Source organism: Mastomys coucha, unplaced genomic scaffold (genome assembly GCF_008632895.1).
Source record: "Mastomys coucha isolate ucsf_1 unplaced genomic scaffold, UCSF_Mcou_1 pScaffold22, whole genome shotgun sequence".
Lineage (NCBI taxonomy): Eukaryota > Metazoa > Chordata > Mammalia > Rodentia > Muridae > Mastomys > Mastomys coucha.
In genome coordinates, this window is record NW_022196905.1 from 107,269,643 (window position 1) to 107,293,373 (window position 23,731).

General features: G+C 51.5%; 1 protein-coding gene across 6 annotated transcripts in view; it reads left to right on the forward strand.

Moving 5' to 3' along the window:
* Positions 1–18,003, forward strand: part of Acacb (acetyl-CoA carboxylase beta) — a 111,776-nt gene extending 93,773 nt beyond the window's left edge. For 3 of the 6 annotated variants that reach the window (XM_031337479.1, XM_031337480.1, XM_031337484.1), the window contains 14 exons: positions 611–708; positions 2,145–2,262; positions 4,799–4,909; positions 6,029–6,172; positions 6,729–6,849; positions 8,244–8,340; positions 11,560–11,656; positions 12,464–12,599; positions 13,325–13,502; positions 13,670–13,782; positions 15,627–15,781; positions 16,373–16,543; positions 16,665–16,801; positions 17,341–18,003. In XM_031337479.1, the coding sequence (XP_031193339.1) occupies positions 611–708; positions 2,145–2,262; positions 4,799–4,909; positions 6,029–6,172; positions 6,729–6,849; positions 8,244–8,340; positions 11,560–11,656; positions 12,464–12,599; positions 13,325–13,502; positions 13,670–13,782; positions 15,627–15,781; positions 16,373–16,543; positions 16,665–16,801; positions 17,341–17,467 (1,803 nt within the window). In that variant the 3' untranslated portion in view covers positions 17,468–18,003. Of the gene's footprint in view, positions 1–610; positions 709–2,144; positions 2,263–4,798; positions 4,910–6,028; positions 6,173–6,728; positions 6,850–8,243; positions 8,341–11,559; positions 11,657–12,463; positions 12,600–13,324; positions 13,503–13,669; positions 13,783–15,626; positions 15,782–16,356; positions 16,544–16,664; positions 16,802–17,340 lie in introns of all 6 variants that reach the window. The other 3 variants (XM_031337483.1, XM_031337481.1, XM_031337482.1) reach the window with 3 other exon arrangements.
* The last annotated feature ends 5,728 nt before the right edge of the window (positions 18,004–23,731 follow it).

Here is a 23,731-nt window from a genome sequence, read left to right on the forward strand (position 1 = left end):
AGAAATCCGCCTGCCTCTGCCTCCCAAGTGCTGGGATTAAAGGCATGCGCCACCACCGCCCGGCCTCCGATGGTCTTAGGAACCCTCAACCACAAATGTATTTTTGTTGCTACTTCATACCTCTAATTTTGCTACTGAGCCACCCCTTAGTTCCTCCTAACATCAGACATACATGTTTCCCATGGTCGTGATTCCCAGGTTGAGAATGGGTGCTGTGCCCACTAGGTGCCTACAAAACACGAATGCGCCCCATCCCCAAGATGCCTCAGTAGTTAGAAGAAGGAACCCCTAAGCTAGACACATGGACATCTGAGATACTTCCAGTCCTTCAGATTTGGGCTATCCAACCTGCACACACTGACACGCATGTGCACACATGAGCACACACATTCCCTAGACAGGACGTAAACAGACAGAGCATGAGGCTGCGCGTGAGGAAGAGAGAAGCTGGGAGTAGCCCCATGGTTGGCAGGCGGTGTGAGCATGTGGTGTGTAGCTGTCCAGCTGATGCTGTCCACAGCCGCCCTGGAAGGTGTTGACGGCTTAGACCATCTGGTGGCTGTGGAGTCCACAGAATGGGATCCGAGGCTCACTGAAGTGTGTTTTTAAGGGATTTAGATACCTGTACCTGACTCCCCAAGACTACACCCAGATCAGCTCCCTGAACTCAGTGCACTGCAAGCACATCGAGGATGAAGGTGAATCCAGGTAAAGGAGCCTGCAAGCCCTAGCGTAGGCACAGTTCTCCTCAGCTGCCAGCAGGGGCACTTCCACCTTAACAGCTTGGGACAATCTCTTGGTTACCTCTGAATGATTCAGTCCTCCCTCCTTCTCCCCTCCCTCCCTCCCTCCTACCTCCTCTTTCCCTCCTCTTTCTTTTTCTCTGTTGAGCCTTGTATGTGCTAGGCAGGTGCTGTACTATAGAGCTACACCTGCAGTGATACATCCTGTATTCAAAATAGCTCATGTGGGGAAAAGATGTGGTTTTAAAGGTTCATTTCTTCCTTCCCCCTTCTCTTCCCTTCCTTCCTTCTCTCCTCCCTCCCCTCCTCCATCCCCTCCTCTCCTTCCTTGCCTTCCTCTCCTGCCTTCTTTCCCTCCCTCCCTCCATCCTTTCCTCTCTCTTTCCTTCCCTTTTCTCCCTCCCTTTCCACTCCTCCCCTCCTCCTTTTCCCCTCCCTTCCCTTTTTTCCCTCTTTTCCTTTCCTCCCTTCTTCCCTTCTCTCCTCCCTCCTCTCCTCCCTTCCCTCCCCTCCCTTCCCTCTCCTCTCCTCTCTCTTCCCTCCCCTCCTCCTTCTCCCTTCCCTTTTCTTCCCTTCCCTTCCTCCCTCTCTCTTTCCTTCCCTCCCTTCCCCTCCCCCATTTGTCTCTCTACATCTCTGCCTCTCTTTCACACTGTCTTTCTTGGGACAGTTTCTCTGTGTAGCCCTGCCTATCCTAAAACTCATGCCATAGACCAGGCTGGCCTCAAACTCAGAGATCCACCTACTTCTGCCTCCCAAGTGCTGGGATTAAAGGTGTGTGCCATCACCACCCAGCAAAAGGTCTTCTGACCCAATTATCCAAAAAGATACAGTGGTCACTGGGGGTGTGTTCTTTGAGAATGTCAGAGATTACCAACCGTCTTCCTCTTCCTCGATCCAGTTCAGGGGAATCACTCTCTAGGTGACTTCCTGGAATGTAAATGACACGTAAAAGGTTTTTAAATCCATAGTAAAGTAAGTTTGGTAAACTCAATTAAATGCGGCCAGCAAAACATTTTCCTGCAGACCCGCCGAGCCCCCAGCATTTGTGAATTTCCAACGGGAGCTAGCCAATGTGTCTCACCCCTTGGGGTCATGAACTAAGGCCATTCTCTCCACACACCAGAGGCTGAGCTAGTTTCCTGTGGGATGTGGGGTAGAGTGTGTTTCACCAAGAGCCTCTGTTTGAGAGGGGGACGGTCATTGTCTATGTCCGCCTTGATCTTTAGGAAGTGTAGTACGCAGAGCCCTGAGCCTATCTTCGCTTTGCCTCTGACTTATTTTGGGTCCCAGCGTTTGTCTTTGCTCGCCCCCACCCCCACCCTAGACCCAGGGGAAATGTGCACTTCCTGTGTTTGTTTTGAGAAGAGCCTTGACTTCAGCCCTGTTTGAACCTTGCAGATATGTCATCGTGGATGTCTTCGGGAAGGATAGCCTGGGTGTGGAGAACCTGAGGGGCTCGGGCATGATTGCTGGAGAGGCTTCTCTGGCTTACGAAAACACTGTCACCATCAGCATGGTGAGTGCCTTCCTGCTCTCTTCCTGCCTTTGCGTCCCTTTTGTGTGAGTGTGTGTGTATGTGTGTGTGTGTGCATGCATGTGTACACGTGAGTGCACACACCCATGTAGAGGCCAGAGGTCAACATCAGTCATCTTCTTATCTTCTTCAATCGTTTTTCACCTGAGTCTCTCCGAGTCTAAAGCTTGCCAATTCGGCTACAGCTGGCCAGTGCGCTCAAGGACCCTCCCGTCTCTGCCTCCCTAGCACAGCCTTGCCTGAGTTTTCCATGGCCATTGAGAGTCTAAACTCAAGTCTTCACAGTGGTTTGGCAGCACTTCCTGGCTGAGCCAGCCCCCAGGCCTGCCCCTCTCTCTTTTGAGGCTTGGTCTTGCTATATACCTCAGGCTGACCTTGAACCTTTGATCCTTGCTGCCTAAGCTTCTTGAGTGCCAGGACCAACTACACCTGGCCTTCCCCTTTTGCGTGTAACTACAAGTTTGTCAATACAACAACACCTGAACCGGTAACTTCACAGAGCCCAGTTCGGTCTCAGTTTTAACAGCTGTCTCAAGTCTTTCTCTGGTTTGTTGAGAAAGAGGCAGGAGAATCTCTTTGAGTCAACTTGGTCTACACCACAAGTTCTAGGCCAGCCAAGACTATATAGTTTTGAGGCCGTGTCTCAAAAACAAGTATAAAATTAAATGTAAAAATAGATGCCCAGCAAGATGATTCATTCGGCAAAGGTGGTTGCTACCAAGTCTGCTAACCTGGTTCCATGTGCGAAACCCATGCAACAGAAAGAGAGCAGATTCTCTCCAGTTGCCCTCTGACCTCCACATGTATGTTGCAAGAAGTACATTTGTACATGTATACATACACAAATTAATGTAAAATTCTTAAGTAAGAGAATAAAGGTGCCAAATGTTCAACAGATTTATGTGACTTTAGGAAGGACAGGCCACCCCAGCCCCCCAGGCACCCCACACCCATGACCTTTCCAATCCTGTGCTGGTCCAGGCAGCGATGGAACACTTAAATGAGAACCCATCGTTCACTGTTTGTCCTCACGCACTGACCCAGGACCCAATCACATCTCCTTAGCCAAACCAGGAAGGTGAGGTGAGCTAGATGTGGTAGAGTGCACCCACAATCCCAGCACTTGAGAAGCTGAGGCAGGGAGGATGGGCCAGCCTGGGCTACATAGCAAAACCCTGTTTCAAAAACCCAAACAGAAGGGCTGGTGAGATGGCTCAGCACCAACTGTTCTTCCAAAAGTCCTGAGTTCAAATCCTAGCAACCACACAGTGTCTCACAACCACCCACAATGAAATCTGACGCCCTCTTCTGGTGTGTCTGAAGACAGCTACAGTGTACTTACTTATAATAATAAATAAATCTTTGGGCTGGAGCAAGCAGGGTTGACCAGAGCGATCCTAAATTAAATTCCCACCAACCACATGAAGGCTCACAACTATCTGTACAGCTACAGTGTACTCATACACATAAAATAAATAAAATAAATCTTTAAGGAAAGATTTATTTATTTATTTACTTATTTATTAAAGATTATTTTTATTTATTTTATGTGTATGAGTACACTGTAGCTGTATAGGTGGCCATGAGCCATCATGTGTGTGGCTGCTGGGAATTGAACTCAGGCCCTCTGCCGGCCTCGCTTGCTCCGGCCCCCCTCACTCCAGCATAAAAAAAACTGCAGCTGTCTTTAGATGCACCAGAAGAGGGCATCAGATCTCATTATGGGTGGTTGTGAGCCACCATGTGGTTGCTGGGATCCGAACTCAGGACCTTCGGAAGAGCAGTCAGTGCTCTTACCCGCTGAGCCATCTCACCAGCCCCCATAAATAAATCTTTTTTAAAAAACAAACCAAAAACAGAAACCCAGGACACTGTGGCCCAGCAGTGTTGACTTGTTGCAGGCCTTCCTTACTCATGTACCTGCAGTTCTTATATATATTCTCGAGGCCATTGTGGGTTAGCTCAGCACCTTCAGTGGCCAGTGTGTGCTTCCTAATACTCTTCTTGATTGACTCCATTCTTTTCAGATAAAAATCACGTTGTTTACTCCCTGTGACTACGACAAAGGCACAGGACATACTTTATAAAGAGAGAAGGTTAATTTGGAGTTTGAGAGGGGCCACAGGATCTCAAGGCCTTGACAATTTGAGCCTCTTGTAGGGATGTAAGGGAGAGCATGCGTGGTTGCTTAGCTAGAGCCAGGTAGCCAGGGGCAAAGGAAGCTGCTGGGCTCTCCTGGTTCTCCTGGTGACAGTCCTCCAGCCTCCTAGGGACCCTCACAGGGCCCACCTCTTAAGAGTTTCACTACCTCTAACCGGGCCTCCCAGGAGCATTTAGTGTGCAGATAATAGCAGGAGCCAAGCTGGAGCAGGTGCCAGAAGAAAACGAGACTCCAGGCAGCTGTGGTACATACCTGTAATCCCAACACTTGGGAGGTAGAGACAGAGACAGGAGCATCATCCTTTAGAGACTTCTACCAGCTATACAGTGAGATGCCCCTCTGTGTGTGTCTCCGAAGGTAACCTGTCGCGCCCTCGGCATCGGGGCTTACCTGGTGAGGCTTGGCCAGCGGGTGATCCAGGTGGAAAACTCCCACATCATCCTCACAGGAGCCAGTGCTCTCAACAAGGTGCCATGGGCGAGGCCAGGGAAGGGGTGGTGTGGGGACCTGGTCACAGCTCACTCGGCAGCGGTCTTAGCTGGTGTTCCACTGCTGTGAGGAGACACCATGACCGTGGCAACGCTTATAAGGATAATATTTAATTGGGGTTGGCTGACAGGTTCAGAGGTTCAGTCTTTTGTTGTCATGGCGGGAAACATGGTGGCACACAGACGTGTTACTAGAGGAGGGAGATAGCAGAGAGTTCCACATGGGGATAGGCAGGCAACAGAAGAGACAGTAGGCTGGCTTCAGCGTCTGAAACTTCAAAGCCCACCCGTAGTGACAAACTTCTTCCAAAAAAGTCACATCTCCAACAAGGCCACACCCCCAACAAGGCCACACCCCAACAAAGCCACACCCCCAATAAGGCCATACCCCCAACAAGGCCACACCCCTAATAAGGCTGCTCCCTATTTGGCTATTTTCATTCAAACCACCACAGCCGCCACATTTTGGATCCCCAGTACCAGTTTCCTTCCAGAGGTGAGCCCTATTTTTTCAGATTTTGCAGATTCCTGATCCCCTGGTGACCTGCCCTCCTGAAACAAACTCTCCAGCTTACATTAAAAATACTATTAAAATGGCGTCACGCTTGTAGGAAACCAAGGAAAGCCTCACAAGCGCCTTTGCATCTTCTGTGCTTTGGGGTAGACTGCTTGTGTTCTGGCTCACCTGCAGTTAATTCCCCTGGAGCATGTTTTGTCACCTGCAGGATTTTCCATGCGGCTGTGGACTCTCCATGTTTAATACGCACTCAGAGCCCACGGAGACGCTCCACGCGTGGTTCTTGCAGCAGTACCTGGGCAGACCCGCTACAGACTTGCTGCCGAGTGAAGCCAGAGCCCTTTAGCTGTCCGGATCTCAGGGGTGATCTCAGGGGTGTTGATGGTTCCCAAATTGGATTGCATTTTAGAATTGCCTAGAGTTCTTAAAGACACAGAGACCACCAATGCCTGGCCCTTCCCCTGAAGACCCTGAAGGGATTGGTTTGGGTCTAGCCTGCCTGGCAGGTCTTCGTGACAAGCAGCCAGAGCAGAGAACCCAGCCAGATGGGGTGGCTTTGCTAACTGTGATGTGTCAAAGCAGGTCCTGGGAAGAGAAGTCTACACATCCAACAACCAGCTGGGTGGCGTGCAGATCATGCACACCAACGGGGTCTCCCACGTCACCGTGCCAGATGACTTCGAGGGAGTCTGCACCATTCTGGACTGGCTGTCCTATATACCAAAGGTGCGGTATTCCCTGGCAGCCTGAAGCCTGAGCACCTGTAAGGGTAGGCTCGTGGTGGTAGGGGGTCCCATCTCCTCCCACCATCCCCCTCTGATACTCAGCCCTGTCCTTTGCTTTTGGGGGAGACTCTGAAGTATGTTATGAGGACATTAGGACACAAGAATACAGGGACGCTATCTGCTGATCCTTTGAAAAGGGTGATGTTGGACAACAGCGAGCTTCACAGACAGCCTTCATCCATTCGTGGCTTCCTCATCAGGAGCAGCAATCCTGGGGCAGCCTCCCAGTCTTTCTGAGCCTTTGTTTTCCTCATCTGTGAAGTGTGTCACCGTGGTGGTGAGGGGGCCTGATGCCCAGGGCTGTGCTCTTTGCAGGGCCTCCCCTGCATGGCTACTCTGGACTATACTGATCAGTTAACCTGTACTGACTAGTCACCCCACAGGGCTGCTTCGAAGCCCCAGTGAGGGGCACTGTTGCACAGCTAGAGATGTGCAGAGAGGGGAAAGCTCTCGGATGCCACAGGGGCACACTGGATAGCCCTGGTCTTCTTTTCTAGGACAATCGCAGCCCAGTCCCCATCACCACTCCTTCCGACCCCATCGACAGGGAAATTGAATTCACCCCAACCAAAGCTCCCTATGACCCTAGGTGGCTGCTTGCAGGGAGGCCTCACCCAAGTAAGTCTTAAAGTGATTGTGGGGGGCAGGGGGAACCCCAGTCTTGGGCTTCTTTTCTGGGTCTACCATAAAGGACCACTTTGATGGAAGTGTTTATGTATTTCCCATTTCCCAGCAGGGGATGGGTGCGTGGGAGCTCAAAAGGTGGGGCTGGACACTGGACTCTGTGCTTTTCCTGGGCCATGAACCAACACGGCTTGGAAACAGCTCGGTATCTGGAGCCAAGGGTTAGAGTCCAGCGCTGGCCAGGTCTTCCCACCCTAAAGTGCTCAGTGACTTTACCTACTTCCTGCCCCTTGTGAAGTCCCTCTGGCTAGACTTCACAAAGGAGACTGGCTTCTTTCACACACACACGTGTGTGTGTGTGCGCGCACATGCATGCACGTTTTCTCCCTCCCCAAGGAATGCCTTTATCTCTTGGAGGCATGCTATATTACGAGGACTGCCCAGATGAGAAGGCTGAGCTGTTCTGTCACCCCCTGGCCCATGTCTAGAAGTTCATGTATGGTTGCCTGCAGCTGTACAGACAAGAGCCTCCCCACAGCAGAAGGAGCCTCACGGCTTCCCTGCTTTATAGAGCTTTCCCTCTGGTGGTATCTCCCACTGTGTGATGTATCCTGTGGAGCCAGCCCCGAGTCCCAAGTCAGAGGCTGAAGCAGCTGGCTCTGTTCCCAGCATCCAGCTACTGCGATGTCCTTTGAGTCACCTGCTGCCAGGCCTTTCAGCTTTTGTCAGAATGGCAGCCATTTGCTCCCAACCCTGATCCCCAACCCCAGCCATGGCTGCAGTACCAATGTCACCATGTGCCTCTCTGGGACATGGGGTGACCTGTTTACTCTCAGGGATACTGATCCGTAGCCAGTGGGCCAGAATAAGATTCCAGGGTCGGTAGTCCCTTCCTGGAGTCTCACCTTGTAGGAAGAAGGCATTCTCTAATCCTGCCACCTCTGGGGCTGTGTTTGAGATGTCAGCATGTCTGGCATTATATGAGCAGTTGGAGAGAAATAAATTCTTGTTTTGATGTAGCTTGCTTCCCCCACCCCCACCCCCTAACAGGGTTTCTCTGTGTAGCCCTGGCTGTCCTGGAACTCACTCTGTAGACCAGGCTGGCCGTGAACTCAGAAATCCACTTGCCTCTGCCTCCCAAGTGCTGGGACTAAAGGCGTGTGCCATCATTGCCCAGCTTTGATGTAGCTTTTGTAATCATGGTTTTGTTTTGTGTTTTTGTTGGTGTGTGTGTGTGTGTGTGTGTGTGTGTGTGTGTGTGTGTGTAAGTGTAAAGGACTCCCTGTGGCCTTCAGTAGAAAAGAACACAGGCTGCAGCAGTATACCCCACCAGGCAGACCCTGGGCCTCCCCAGCCCTCAGCCAGGGCCTCCATCCTTCTGCACACAGCTCTGAAGGGGACCTGGCAGAGTGGATTCTTCGATCATGGCAGTTTCAAGGAAATCATGGCACCCTGGGCCCAGACCGTGGTGACTGGGCGAGCAAGGTAACTGGAGATGGGTGGGCTGTACATGTCTGCCCACTGGGCACCAGGGCCTCTCGAGCACTAGGCCAGGGCTGCCAGGACTACTAGGGCCCTCTCTTCTTGGTCCATAGATTTTTATGAAAGCAAAAGGAAAAATTAAGGAATGGGGCGGTAGCTAAGAAGTGCTTGCCATGCCAGCAGGAGGACCTGAGTCTGGATCCCTGGCACCCACATGAAAAGCCGGGTGCTACAGTATAATCTCAGCACTAGGGTTAGGGAGTCAGAGCCCAGCCACGCTGGCCAACCACTCTGAGTGGAGAGCTCCAGGTTATGACCGTGTCATAATACGAGTAAGAGAATGAGGAAGACAACTGACAGTGACTTCTACGTGCAGGCACACATGCACACACACTCACAGGTGAGTATACATGTGCACACACATGTATATACAGGTGTGCACACTTGCCCACACATGGCTATATGTCACACACATATATACATGTAAACACATGTACACATGTACACACATGCATATATATACATGCACACTAACAGGTATGCACACATATGCACACACATGTACATACCTGTATGCAAACTTGCCCACACATGCCTATATGGCACACACACATATACACATGAACACATGCACATGTACACACACATACATGCAGGTATACACGTGTACACACATATACCCACATGCATGTGCACGCGCATGTGCACTCACAGGTGTGTACACATATGTGCATACATGTGTGTACACTTGCCCACACATGTCTACATGCCACACATACACATGCATGTGAACACATGCACATGTGCATACGTACATATACACATATGCATGCACACATCCACATGCATGTACACACATGCACTCACAGGTGTGCACATATATGCACGTACATGTATGCACACTTGCCCACACATGCCTACATGCCACACACCATATATACATGAACACACAGGCATACACACACACATATATACATGTACACGTGTACACACACCCACATACATGTGCACACACATGCATGCCCACATGCGCACACGCACACACACAATATGTGCCTATACACCACACACAGACTCCAAAAATAAAAAAATAAAAATAAACAAAGAGCTGAACAGGGATGACACCAATACATGCATCAACCTAGACAGGGAAAAGCCCATGATGCTTCAGCCCTATACAGAGAACTCCAGGCCACGGAGGAAAGCTGGGAGCAGGAGAGGTGTTCTTTCCCATCTAGTGCCAAACGGTCATCCCTGAAAATGTACACAATCTTAAACAGCCTGAGCAGGTTATATGTAGGAATATATATGTATATACAAATACATATATGCATACAATAGCAATAAAAGCAGAGGCTATGAATTTGAAGGAGAGGTGGGAGGGGTTATGGGAGGGGTTTGAAGGAGGGAGGAAGGGGAAGAGAGAAACATTGTAATTAAATTACGATCTCAACAATAAAGGGGGAGCAGGGGCGGTGGTGGTGCACGCCTTTAATCCCAGCACTTGGGAGGCAGAGGCAGGCGGATTTCTGAGTTCGAGGCCAGCCTGGTCTACAGAGTGAGTTCCAGGACAGCCAGGGCTACACAGAGGAAACCCTGTCTCGAAAAACAAACAAAAATTAAAAATTAAAAAAAATTTAAAAATATAAATAATAAAAGGGAAAAAGCCAGTTTAGAGAGATGTGGATGTTGAACCCACCTGTGCAGTGTGTGTGCCTAACCTGGGCCTTAGAGCCTCTGCCACCTACTGTGGGGGCCGTGACCTTTGCCCTAGATCAGTTCCACAGTCCCACAGTCATAGGGGCCCCCTAGAAGGTGTCTCTGGGGGGTGTTAAATGTTTCCAAAGATGAGCGGCTCTTTACATGTCACATCCCCTTCTGTGCGGCTCCAGTCACCAGGGTGCTCTTCCCTTCTAGTGTGGCTGAAGCTGGGTCCTCTAACTTACTATTCGGATCCCCAGCATGACATCACAGCTACAAACCCAGGCCTCACGCTCCACCATCCCCAGGCCTCTATAGCCTTGTCTGTTTAATGGAGATAATAATACAGTCCAAAGGATTACTGCAACCATGGGAACAGCACTGTGCTAGGCATTTCATGTGTGTCCCATGTTCCCTACATGGTACTGGGTCTCATGGGCAGTAAACAGCACAGTTGTAGGCATCGGACCGTGAGATGGCTCAGCAGGTCACATGCTTGTCCCATAGTTCAGTCCCTAAGACTGACATAAAGGTGGAAGGCAACAGACCGAAAAAGGCCCCTTCACGCATGCAGCATAGCACACGTGTACACACACACACACCACAGAGTTGTAAACTTGTGTGTTATTGAACTTTAGTTATATTCCCCTGTTTATTTAAGAAGCCCTTTTTGTACAGTCCTTGAATGAATCCCCCCACCACGGAGCCTCCCTTGGGAGACTGCTCCACCCTGCTAGGATTATAGCATGGGTAAAGAACAGAGGTGCAGCAGTGGCTCTGGCTGTTGATTGCCCAGGCTGACAGGTGGTGACATCATGGTCCCATCTGAGCCAGGCCCTTGATATTGTTCACCCCCTCCCTAGTTTTGAGTACTCAGGATGGAACCCAGGGCCCCCGTGCATGCCAGGCAAAAAGCTGTATCACTGATCTGGATTCCAACTTCCTTTGCTGTATGTTTCTTGCTGTGTAGGCCAGGCTGGCTTTGAACTCTCAATCTTTCCACCTTGGCTTCCTAGTAGCTAGGGCACAAGCCTGTGTCACCAATTCTGGCTTGCTTCAACCTTTCCCCTGTGTGACTTGGTTCAGTGCCCAAGCTGCTGGCCAGACGTGATGATTTAAGTCACAATTCAGGATCGGGAAATGGCTAGGTTGCAAAGTACCTGCCCGGCACATGCAAAGTCCCGAGCTTCATCCTACTGCCAAAAATCTGAAGTTGAAGTGAGAGGAGGATGCTGGGAATTGGGTGTGGTTCAGAGTTGCCATCTTAGCTGCATGGCCTGAGGGACGGACAGCTCCCATAGGTTTGGCACCATCCCATCCTGACTGTTCTCACCCTAGCAGGGCGCCTATAGCTCTGCATGGTTCTTGGCAACTCAGTGCTGCCCCTTTGCCTTGGAGCTAGCTTACCCCACTTCCAGCCCTCATTCCCACCTGGACACACCTGGCAGCCGACGGGGTGAACCCCGAGGCCCTGAGATCTGCCTGCAATGCTGAGCCTATGTGTGTTTGTTTGTCTTGCAGGCTGGGGGGCATCCCCGTGGGAGTGATTGCTGTGGAGACTCGGCCTGTGGAGGTGGCTGTCCCTGCAGACCCTGCCAACTTGGATTCTGAGGCCAGGGTGAGGGGCCACGAGCTGTGACCACCGTGACCACTGGAACAGGAGTAGATCCTTTCATCCCATTCAGAGACACTTTAGAGAGCAGAGGCCTCAAGTAGGGATTGGTCGGGGGCTCTACTTGTTCCCCCCACCATATCTCCACAGGACACATAATAGCCCAATATTCTGGGCTTCTTCCCAAGATGGTAATGGTTCCCAGCTCCACCCTCCACTCCTGCTGCTGGGAGCTGCAGCGAGGCCTCAACTCCTATGCTGTCAGGCTGATCATGAGAATGGGGGACCCGTTGAGGTCCTAAGTATATGACCATGCTTTGGGTTTCTATGGAGCGCCAGCTCTGGTACATGTCCTAATAAAGGTTACTATTGTGATAAAACATCATAACCAAAGCAGTTTGGGGAGGAAAGGGTTGATTCAGCTTCCACTTCCACATCACTGTTCATCACTGAAGGAAGTCGGGGCAGGAACCTGGAGGCAGGAGCCGATGCAGAGGCCATGGAGGGGGTTGCTTACTGCCTTGCTCCTTTGGCTTGCTTAGCCTGCCTTCTTATAGAACCCAGCCCAGGGATGGCTCCACCCACAATGGGCGGGGCCCTCCCTCAGGAATCACCAATTAAGAAAATGACCTACAGGCTTGCCCACAGCCCCATCTCATGGAGACATTTTCTCAGTTCAGGTTCCCACCTCTCTAGCGGCTCCAGCTTGTGTCAAGTTGACATAAAACAGTACAGAACTAAGCTGTGATCACCGGCCATGTTGTCCCTATATGTCCCAGGGTCAGTGTCTGACCTAAGTGACTCTTTGCACAGATCATCCAGCAGGCGGGCCAGGTGTGGTTCCCGGACTCAGCCTACAAGACGGCACAGGTCATCAGGGACTTCAACAGGGAGCGCCTCCCTCTCATGATCTTTGCCAACTGGAGAGGCTTCTCCGGCGGCATGAAGGGTAAGTCACCCTGTGTCACTGAGGTAGTTCTCGACAGCCCTGGAAGGATGCTGGTCAGATAACCGCCTGGTTTATAGATGAGGAGCCCAGCGTGGGAGGCAGGTGACTTCCTGGGGTCATGTGAAGGGCCGGGCAGCGAGGTCTGCTCTGCAAGCTCTTGGGTAACCTGTGTGGATGAGGAAGGTATGTCTGTCCACCTTCCTCAGAGCTGAACTTGTAGTTGTAGTCTTGCTAAGTCACCCAAAATATCCAGAGAGATAAGATTCTCAGCTGCTGAAGGAGGAACTGAGGTGGGAGAGGGGCCTATCTGCGTGATCTCTCCGCGTCCTCAAACCCCTCCTTTGTGAATGGAGAGGACAGCAGTGGGGGTCCTATGTACTGCTCCCACACAGAAGCTCTTGTTACCGTATTGCAATGTCAACACATAGAGTGGGAGGGGGCAGGACTTGGAGGGGTCTCCTGGTAAGGCAGAGCAGAGGGGCCTGTGCTCTAGGGGCTGCGTGTACCAGATAGGTGGATGAGCTTGGGAGTCTCAGAAGATGGTAGTCCCCGCTCTTGAGTTCACAGATGAAGACACACCCATGGGGGATAACAACCTGCTCAAGGACACATGGGCACCAAGGGAGGGACCAGCCCCAGCTTTCCTAGCGCCCCTCAGGAGCCCAGGGCAGAGAAGGCTGCAGGCTTTGTGGGCCCGAATCTCCTAAGCAGGCCTTGCTTTGTAGACATGTACGAACAGATGCTGAAGTTTGGCGCCTACATCGTGGATGGTCTCCGCCTGTTCAAGCAGCCCGTTCTCATCTACATCCCTCCCTATGCTGAGCTCCGTGGGGGCTCCTGGGTTGTCCTCGACTCCACCATCAACCCCCTGTACATAGAGATGTACGCGGACAAAGAGAGCAGGTGGGTGTGTCACCTGCATTGTCTCTGCAGAGTTAGTTAGGACCCCAGAGGACAAAACCCAGAGAAGGATAAGAAGCCCCTCCCCCTGGCCTCAGACCCTCCCCCCCTGGCCTCAGACCCTCCCCCTGGCCTCAGACCCTCCCCCTTGCCTCCTCTTCTCTGTCCAGGGGGGGTGTTCTGGAGCCCGAGGGCACGGTGGAGATTAAGTTCCGGAAGAAAGATCTGGTGAAGACCATAAGGAGGATAGACCCAGTGTGTAAGAAGCTTGTGGGACAGCTAGGTAAGTGGGTCACACAGTCTCCACCCCCCAGGTCACAAGGCTCCACCCCCAGGTCACACAGGCTCCACCCCCAGGTCTGCAAAGGCGCAGATTCTAGTGTATTATGGGTAGAATGAGCATGTGACAAACTGTGAGACCCCCCAAAGCCAGCCCACATTTGCAATCGGCCCCTTCAACAGGACACTGCAAGTGACATATCTTAGATAGTAGATATTTCAGTTTGTGTGTTCTCAGTGAGATGAAATTAATTTTCAGAGCTGTGTTCTGACCACACCCATCTCTGGGTCCAGCAGTAGAACGTTCCTCTATGACAGGCTATCTGTGGTTCAGGCTCTAGAGTGTCTGAGGTGAGGGAAGTTCCTCCTGTGATCACGTAGTCAGCACGCTGCCCCATACACATAGCATGAGTCAGTCAAACTATCGTGGCCCACGGGGAACACCAGAACATGGTGACAATACTGTCCTTTAGAGTCCCCAGCCAGAGAGAAACAATTTTACAGATCTTATTTGACAAAGGCTTTGCTTCACTTCTGTGATGCATTCTCCTTGGAGGTCGGCGTGTCAGTGATGTCTGTAACTGTGTTGACCACTTGTTTGTTACAGTGTGTAACTTCTGGATGACCAGGGCCTCTGGGATTTGAGTTTGCACCTTCGTGACATTGGGTTTGTGTAGAAGTGGCATTATGTCTGGAAACACCTCTTACGAGGTTCCTTTTTTATTACGTTTAGTGTGTGTGTGTCTGTGTCTCTGTATGTCTGTGTGTGTGTGTCTGTGTCTCTCTGTATGTCTCTGTGTGTGTGTCTGTGTCTCTCTGTATGTCTGTATATGTGTATCTGTGTCTCTCTGTATGTCTGTGTATGTGTGTCTGTGTCTCTCTGTATGTCTGTGTGTGTGTGTGTCTGTGTCTCTCTGTATGTCTCTGTGTGTGTATGTCTGTGTCTCTCTGTATGTCTGTATATGTGTATCTGTGTCTCTCTGTATGTCTGTGTATGTGTGTCTGTGTCTCTCTGTATGTCTGTGTGTGTGTGTGTCTGTGTCTCTCTGTATGTCTGTGTATGTGTGTCTGTGTCCCTCTGTATGTCTCTGTGTGTGTATGTCTGTGTCTCTCTGTATGTCTGTGTATGTGTGTCTGTGTCTCTCTATATGTCTCTATGTGTGTGTGTCTGTGTCTCTCTGTATGTCTGTGTCTCTCTGTGTACCTGTGTTTTTCTCTGCTCCCCTCTCTTTCTCTCTTTCTCTCTCTCTCTGTGTGTGTGTGTTTGTATGTGTGTGTGTGTGTGTGTGTACCATAGTACATGTGTAGACATCAGGACAACTTGCAGGAATTTGTTCTCTCCTTCCACCATGTGGTTCCCAGGAATCAAACTCAGATCTTCAGGCTTGGCAGCAAGCACCCTTTCTTCACTGAGCCATCTTTCTGGCCCCCTTATTAGGATCCTAAGTGTGGATTTCCTTGGTAAACAGTGTTGTCTTCATTCCTACCCATCTCCCCCTGGCAGAACTGTGGCATGGAGTTAGTGTATCCCCACTGTATTTATTTTCTGTCTGAGGACAAGAGCTGATGGTATGCTGAAGCCCGTGGCAAGGCTGGGGTTTCACTCAGATGCTGTCTTGGGGCTGTGAGCGCATTTCCAAGGCTGTAGGACAACTTGATTTAGGAACAGCGTTGGCATCACAGCCTGGACTCTCACAGGGCAGGGCCTCTTGTTTGTGGCTTTTCAAATAAAACAAAACCAAGAAAATCCACCCCAGCCCCACATGGCCACTCCTCGCAGCCCCAGCCCCACATGGCCACCCCTCGCAGCCCCTGAAATCCTGACCGCTGTTTGCCGCTCACCTGCAGGGAAAGCCCAGCTCCCTGACAAGGACCGGAAGGAGCTGGAGGGCCAGCTAAAGACCCGGGAGGACCTGCTGCTTCCCATCTACCACCAGGTGGCAGTGCAGTTTGCCGACCTGCATGACACACCGGGCCACATGCTGGAGAAGGGAATCATTTCTGTAAGGGTCCCCCACGACCACCAGGACTCAGAGGAATACATAGGGGTTTGGGATGGAGCCAAGCCAGAGCTCGGGGGGCTGTCGGGGCGGTTCATTCTGAGCATGTCAGCAGAAACCCGCAGCTGCTGTCTTTAAGCCCAGGAGACTCGGGGAGGCCTGGGCTTTGGAAAGGTAACTTAAGTGTGTGCAGATGGTTGTTCAATTTGCACCTTTGATGAGGCTTAGAGCCTTGTTTGTGCTGGCATTGGCCCATAACCTGTTCCTAAGAGGACATCCCATGTCCACTGGCCCATGCCCGTAGCCGGCCATTTTTCTTGTGGGAACTAGCCCGAGATTGAGTTTTGGAAAGGCAGAAGTAAATGTAGACATCAGTTTGGTTCAGAGGACATTGTCAGCCTACAGCCCAGCACATGGGGTGCTTCAGAGCCCTGCTGTATGTTATTGTCCTAGATAGACGCTCATGCCCCTACACTGGACATCCCTGCTTATGATAAGGTGGGCAGGAGCCAGGTAGCCATTCTGGGGCACGGCCTTGGCCGTTTCCCGCTTCCCCCACTCCTCCATGGGTGCTTCAGGTGGCCATGTCCACAGGATGTGCTGGAATGGAAGACTGCACGCACCTTCTTCTACTGGAGGCTGCGCCGGCTGCTGCTGGAGGCCGAGGTGAAGGAGGAGATCCTCCGAGCCAGCCCGGAGCTGAGCCACGAGCACACGCAGTCCATGCTGCGACGCTGGTTTGTGGAGACCGAGGGTGCCGTCAAGGTAGGCCTGAGCAGGGAGAGGGAAGTTGTAGTGTGCAGGCACTGGGGGTCTAGGGGCTGCTGGCCGCTGCCCCTGCAGCAGCATCTCCACCTGAGGTAGACTGTACCCATTGATCTTTCAGGCGTACCTATGGGACAGCAACCAGGTGGTGGTCCAGTGGCTGGAACAGCACTGGTCAGCCAGGGACAGTCTGCGCTCTACTATCCGTGAGAACATCAATTATCTAAAGCGGGACTCTGTCCTCAAGACTATCCAAAAGTGAGTGGTGTGCCCATGGCTAGCCTCTGGCTCACCGGCTGGCCACAGGGCTGGGATCATAGTGAGGTAATAACCCAGAGTGATCATTCCCCAGCAGCAGAGCTGGGTCTAGGGAGGACTTGTGTGGTGGCTAGCACGTGGCTGGTTAGGATTCTACCACAGACCTGGGGGCTGAGGATACTGGTCACTCTCTCCCAGTCTTTCCATAGCCTCCAAGGAGGTGGCTTACAGGACACCTGGAAACCTGCCTGGGGTATAAAGCTGGGACTCAGAGGTGTCCCTCAGAGCATACCACACAACCAGTGACTAGAAAGGGCTATGCCACCCTGAGGCATTCGGTCCCACGTCAGAATCCCATGTACCCTCAGGATTGTCTGTCTCCTCCCTCTCTACCTCATTCCCCCTCCCCCCATTCCCTGTGTGAGCACAGTAAGAGGAAGTTGGAACTTTGAGCAATGTGGTGCCCTGAACAAAAACACCTAGAGACGCTGAACTAGGTGGCAAGAGTGAGACCCCGCCATCTCTCTCCTTCCCTGCAGTCTGGTTCAAGAACACCCAGAGGTAACTATGGACTGCGTGGCGTACCTGAGCCAGTACCTCACACCAGCCGAACGGATACAGGTGGCTCAGCTACTGTCTACTACAGAGAGCCCAGCTTCCCCGTGATGAGCAACTCAGGCCATCCCCAGGACCCTGGACAGTGGGGGTGGCTGTGCGGCAGGACTTCGAGGGACACTGGAGCTTATTTTGGGAGAATTCACAGAGCCACCCTGAACACTCCAAATGTAGCTGTGGTTCCTGACCAGTGTCTTCCTGGACAAAAGGTCCCTGTGCCCCTGCTAGGTGGGCACAGGCTTCCCTCACCTGGGGACTTCAGGGTTTGTCCCAGTGGATAACTCTGCTGCTTCTCTGAGGTGAACTGAGCCAGGCACCCCAAGATCCTTGTGGGTTTTTTGCCCGGGATGGGGATCCAGTGTCTCAGTGTTCACTGTCTGATCACGAGACACTTGTTCCACCACGTTGGTTTGCACTCAGCCCCTTGTGCCCCTCAGTGGAGTAAATGGGCCAAAGAAAACGCCAGATGAGGCCCAAGAAAATGTCTTTTTGTGATGAAGCTTATTAGACACTTAGGTACCCAAGCAGGGGCGAAAATGATTTCCTTTTTTTTTCCATTTATGAAAATAAAATGACATTTTGTTCAAGTGGCCCGAGTGAGTCAGGACAATCATGGACAGTCTGTCCCATTAGAGAGATTCTTCAGAGATAAAGGACAACAGGATGCTTGGCATCTGGCATGGCTGGAGACTTAGTGCCTCGGATTCTGGGCTCTGTAAACCCTTTCTTCCCAAGTGGAGCAAGGACTGGACCTCACTCTGTGCCTCCTGCAGATTGACCACCCACGGGGTACTGAGTGTCCTTCTGTCTGAGCGCAGAGAGCCTGCCCCTTGCCCCTCCCAGGACCCCCGGCCAATACACTTCCTCACTTTGTGCCTTGATACCATGGCAGGAGCCAACAGCTCTGGGCCAGTGACCCAAGACTGTGCTGCAAACACTCTGGATCCGCTCGCTCAGACACTTTCCCAGCACCGGCAGGCACTAGAGCATCAGGGCCTGAATGAGATGCTCTGTGCCATGATAGGGGCTGGGGAAGCCATCTGCTGACCTTATGGGTGGTGTCTGAAGGTACCAAGCATCACTCCAGGCTGAGGTCCCAGCCACCCAGGGAACCAACTGCAAGCCAGAGTACTTGAGGTGTACCAGGTTAAAACGGAAATGCCCAGCCATCAGCCAGAGACAGCCCCCCCCCCCCCCCCCCCCCCCCCGTGGCTGAGAGAGCCTGTGGCAAGTGGAGGAACATGGTCTGTCGCTGCCATTCTGGGGGATGGAGGGTTCTTCTGGGCAAGGTCCTCTCCATGTGGAGGAGAGTCCAGACCGTCACTGGCTGCTGCCCTAACCACTTGGGTGCACTGACCAGGCTGCTGGGAGAACTGCAAAATAAACTATTTTTTTGAAGGAAGCATCCGACCTTGATTTACTCTGTGAGGCAGAGGAACCTAGCAGCTGGTGGAGGGGGGAAGGGAGTAGACTGTTCTCAACTCTCCTCAGAATCTCCCTCTTTCAAACACCGGAGGGAAGCCCAGGCAGCTTTCACTCTAGTTCCCATCCCTTTCCACCATGAGAGTGGCACGATCTCAGAGAGGTCAAGACACTTGCCCACAGTCACACAGGATGAGAATGGAAGGTGTCCAGTCTGTTTGACGGTTAAGCTCGGCCCCTTCCTTCTGTGACACAGAGGTGTGGCATGCCCGGGCTGCTGATCTACACTTGGGAATTGGCTGTCCCTAGACAGTCTTGCCCTGCACAGGAACCTCGTCCCCTTGTCTGTCCCCCTCTCCCTGCCCCTCGCCACACACACACACACACACACACACACACACACACACACACACACACAGCTTATCCATTCATAGGGACTTGCTCAGTCTTGGCTCTCAAATATCAATTACTACTTTTATCCTGATCTAGCATCTTTCCCAGCCAATCAGAGTTCTCCAGCACTGCTGGGTAAAGAGAACCTGTCCCACAGAGGGAGGTACCCCAGAGAAGGAGGGAGAGGTCCAGGCCTATTGGCAGTTTTTGGATGCCTGAATCAAGCCAAGCCTGAAGACAGAGGGAACCTATCCATGTTGTTTGTATTTAAAATGCTTTCCCTAGTTTGAAGAGGAGCCACAGCCTCATCCCCGATGGCCTGGCCTAAGCAGTTAGCTTTTTTCTTAATGGCACACTGTGTTGCCAGATACCGAGACAGGGAGCTGAGCTGTCCCAAGGCCGTCTGTGATGGGGACAGGTATAGTGCTTGCGTCCTGTGTCTGGAAGGCTGGTGGGCTGTGTGGACATCCAGCTGAAACCTAGCTGCTGTCTCTGTACTAGCCCTGGCTGTGAGCATCCGTTGTCTCTGAGGAGGCTGGTGCTTCCACCTTTCTCTGGGGGACCTAGCCAGCTGCTCCCAGGGGAAGGGAGAGAGGACCAGCCATCACTGTGTGGACAGAGACCCTGTCACCCAGTTCAGGTCCACACAAGATGGCCACTGGCAGATGCCATGCCTGGTCTTGTCCTGTGCCCTCCGCAGATGAGCCTGTGGGTCCTTCAGGTTCCCACAGCTGCTGGGGGGATCTAGTGTTCCTACTGGATACAATATACATCATGTGCTTTCTTGCCACAGCCTTTCCCTTTCCAGTGTTGCCCAGGCTAGCCTCCCTCCTAACTGAGACTCACCTTAACCAGTTTCCAGTGTATGGTGGTGTTGAGGATATTCATGTTGAAAACCAACCTCCTACACTCCTTCAGAAAGATTATTCTTTGGGGGATTTCATATATATGTAAAACATATTTTGATCAAATCTATACCCACTCTCTCCCCGAGCTCCTACCAGGACTGCATCTCCCTCCCAGCTTCATGGTCTCCTTCCCCCTCCTCTTCCCCTCCCCCTTTCCCCTGTCCCTTTTCCCCTCTCCCCTTTCCCCCTCCCCCTCTTCCCCTCTCTCCCTTCCCTTTCCTTTTCCCCTTCTCCCTGTCCTTCCCCCTCCTCCTTTCCTCTTCCCCTTCCCCCTTCCTCTCCCCCACCTCCACCCTGTCACCCAGTGTATCCTCTTGGTGCTGCCCATACACACCTGGTCATGGAGCCATCCTCTAGAGTAGGGCAGCCTCTCAGGGTCCACATCCTAGAAAAAGATAAAGACTCTCCCTCCCATCTGCCAACAGCTCCTCCACTAGGGTGGGGCATGTGAGCCCCCATCCGTTCAGAAGGTTGACTGACTAGCTTGGTGCTGCAGCCACATGGTTGCATGTGTGCCATGTGTCCATCACGATAAGGAATTACTTGGCCAAAGTCCTCCGTTATACCACCCCTAGCTCTTACAATTGCACTCACACACACTTGCACACATGCACACCCATGCACACACTCAAGTGCACAGATACACTCACACACTTGCAAATAATGATCCCTAAGCCTTGGGGGGGGGGCTGTGATACAGAACTCTTGGAGCTGAGTAACTTATTCTCTGCACTTTGATGAGCTGTCAGTCTGTCACCCGCAGCCCACTACCTGAAGAAGCTCCTCTGATGAGGGTCAGGAGTCACACTCACGGTGCGTGTAAAGGGAACCAGAGGACTGTGTGGTTGGATACTATGTCCATTTAGCAAAATGATAGGGGTAAGCGCTCCTCTGGGGCCTATCAGCTCCTGTGAGTGTTTGACCCAGTTAACAGCTCCAGGCAGGACGGCAACCTTGAGGATCACACCTTAAAGCTGATCAGGAAGGAGTTGGTTATTCCAACAACCTTCACTCCACCATTGTGTCTGTGAGTGGATCTTGCCAGGCTGGTTGTAGCTCACAGGGCTCAAAGACCGGTAATAGTGTAGTGTTGGTTAATTTTCTTCCCCAGAATCCACATGGCACCTCCTGTCGCTCTCAGCAAGGAGAACACCTCCATCAGGACCAGCCTGATTTTTCCGTGTTGTGTCTTCAGCAATAATGCCTTCACAGCAGTTCTGTGGGCAGCCAAGAGCAATGGCAGTAGCCTGTACTATTTGGTTGGGAAGGGTGAATATGGCCAGGGGTTGTATATGGGCCCTCACTAGCCAAAAAGTCAAAGGGTATAACCCAAACATGAGACTTTTTTAAAGCACTTTTTGCATCTTGCCAAGTGTAAATTCTATTCCTATTGCAATGGTTTCTTGTTTCCTGACTCCCACCCTAGTTTCTATCTCTGGATTTCAGAACTGCATCACTAAGTTAGTATTGGCTTATTTCATTTAACACGCTGTCCTCAAGGTCCCTCCACTCTATGACAAGCTTCTGACTTCTCTTTTTAAGGCTGACCGTGTTCCATCATGCTCCTAGAACAGTAGTTTTCTCCTGTAGGAGGCCGCAGTTGCTCTGCCTTGGCTGTTGTGATAATCCTGCGGGGGAGGGGAACACGTCTGTCTTCAGGCCCTGGTTTTTCCTTTTCCGTTCTTTTGGGTTTGTATCCTGAAGTGGGGTCACTGCTGGCTCACTTGTTAATTCTCTGCTGACTCTTAGAGGAACCTCCAGGATTCTCAGTGCCCAACAGCAAGATACAGCCATTCCAGCCTCACAGGCAAAAATACCAAGACACATAATTTTTTTTAAGATTTATTTATTTATTTTATGTATATGAGTACACACTGTAGCTGTACAGATAGTTGTGAGCCTTCATCTGGTTGTTGGGAATTGACTTTTAGGACCTCTACTTGCTCCGGTGAGCCCTACTCGCTCCTGTAGACCCAACTTGCTCAGTCCCTGCTCGCTCCGTTCCAAAGATTTATTTACTTATTATTATAAATAAGTACACTGTAGCTGTCTTCAGACACACCAGAAGAGGGTGTCAGATCTCATTACGGGTGGTTGTGAGCCACCATGTGGTTGCTGGGATTTGAACTCAGGACCCACTGAACTATCTCACCAGTCCCATAAACTTTTTTTTTAAAAAAATTGCTCTTTAACCTTCTGTGTCTGTTACTTGACACTGTGACTATAATATCTGACCAAGGAGAATATGCTTTGGGCTCATAGTTTCAGTCCATCATAGCAGGCAAGGCAGAGGAGCAGGAGGACATGACCAAGGCTACTCACTTCTCCCTGAAGCAGGAACCAGAACCTCCCAAGTCCCGAGCTTTGCAATCTTCTCCCACCCAGGCCCCAACTCCTAACACTTCCTCAGTCTCCCAGCATAGTGCCAGCAGCTGGCAAAGAAATCTCTGAGACAAGATGGGAATTTGTGAGAGACTCTAAGTTTACACATCGGTCACCCGCCCCCACCCCTGCCATGCTCACCTCCCTGCCTGCCGGACTTCCACGCTCCTCTCTCACCCCTCTCAGTTCTGGAACATTCCCAAGGTAGATCCAACCCAGTGGAGACAGACCTTCCCAGAGGTAGGCAGGTTCACCCTCAGCTTGGCGGAAACTGTGGTATGTCCACCCTTCTTTCCTGGCTTACATCATAACCCTGAGATGAGTTGGGCTAAGCTCTGGGCTCTGCTGTGGCAACAGAGTCCCTGGTGACTCCTTGGCGTCCTTCCTTGGATGCCCGCTCCCATCTTTTGATCTGTTCTTAGACTTAGCAACAGTGCTCGTAAAAACTCAGATTACCCAAGTATAATGGTATGTACCTGTCATCTCAGCACCGGGGAATCTGAGGCAGGAGGATCATGAGTTCTGGGAGAGCCTGAGCTACATAGCAAGCCCCCTTTGTGCCAAACAAACAAATTGATCCTGTTTACTGTCCCATTCAGGGTCTAGAGAGTCATTTAAAAAAAATATTTACTTTTATGTGTGTTGATGATTTTTCTGTATTCTATCTTTCTGTCTATGTGAGGGTGCCAGATGCTATGGAACTGGAGTTATAGACAGTTGTGAGCTGCCACCTGGATGCTGGGAATCGAACCCTGGTCCTCTGAACCACTGGTCTTCTGCAGCCCTAAGGGTTCTATCTCACCCAGAACAGTAAGGGCCCAGGAGCTGCTACTCCTCATTGAGTTTGGCCAGGTGTTGATGCACCTAGGCTTACTCCTAGGTGTTCCTCCCAGCCTCAGTTTACCCTTATAACATCAGTATGGTTGGTTTTCTGTGGATCAATAACACAGTAGTTTAAAATGGCACATTTATCCCCTTATAGGAGACCAGAAGTCCCAGGGTCTCACTGGGCTACTAAGATCATGATTATCAGCAGGGTCACACTTGGACCTGTAACCAAGTCTCAAGCTTAGGGACATGATGCTTCTGTTGGTTGAGCCTGTGCCATTGATGGATAAGTCACAGAGTAGGGGGCCTATTCCAAGGCTCCATTTCTTCACCAGCAAAATGGGGGTACTGAGAACTAAGCCACGGCCTCTCCAAGGGCTGC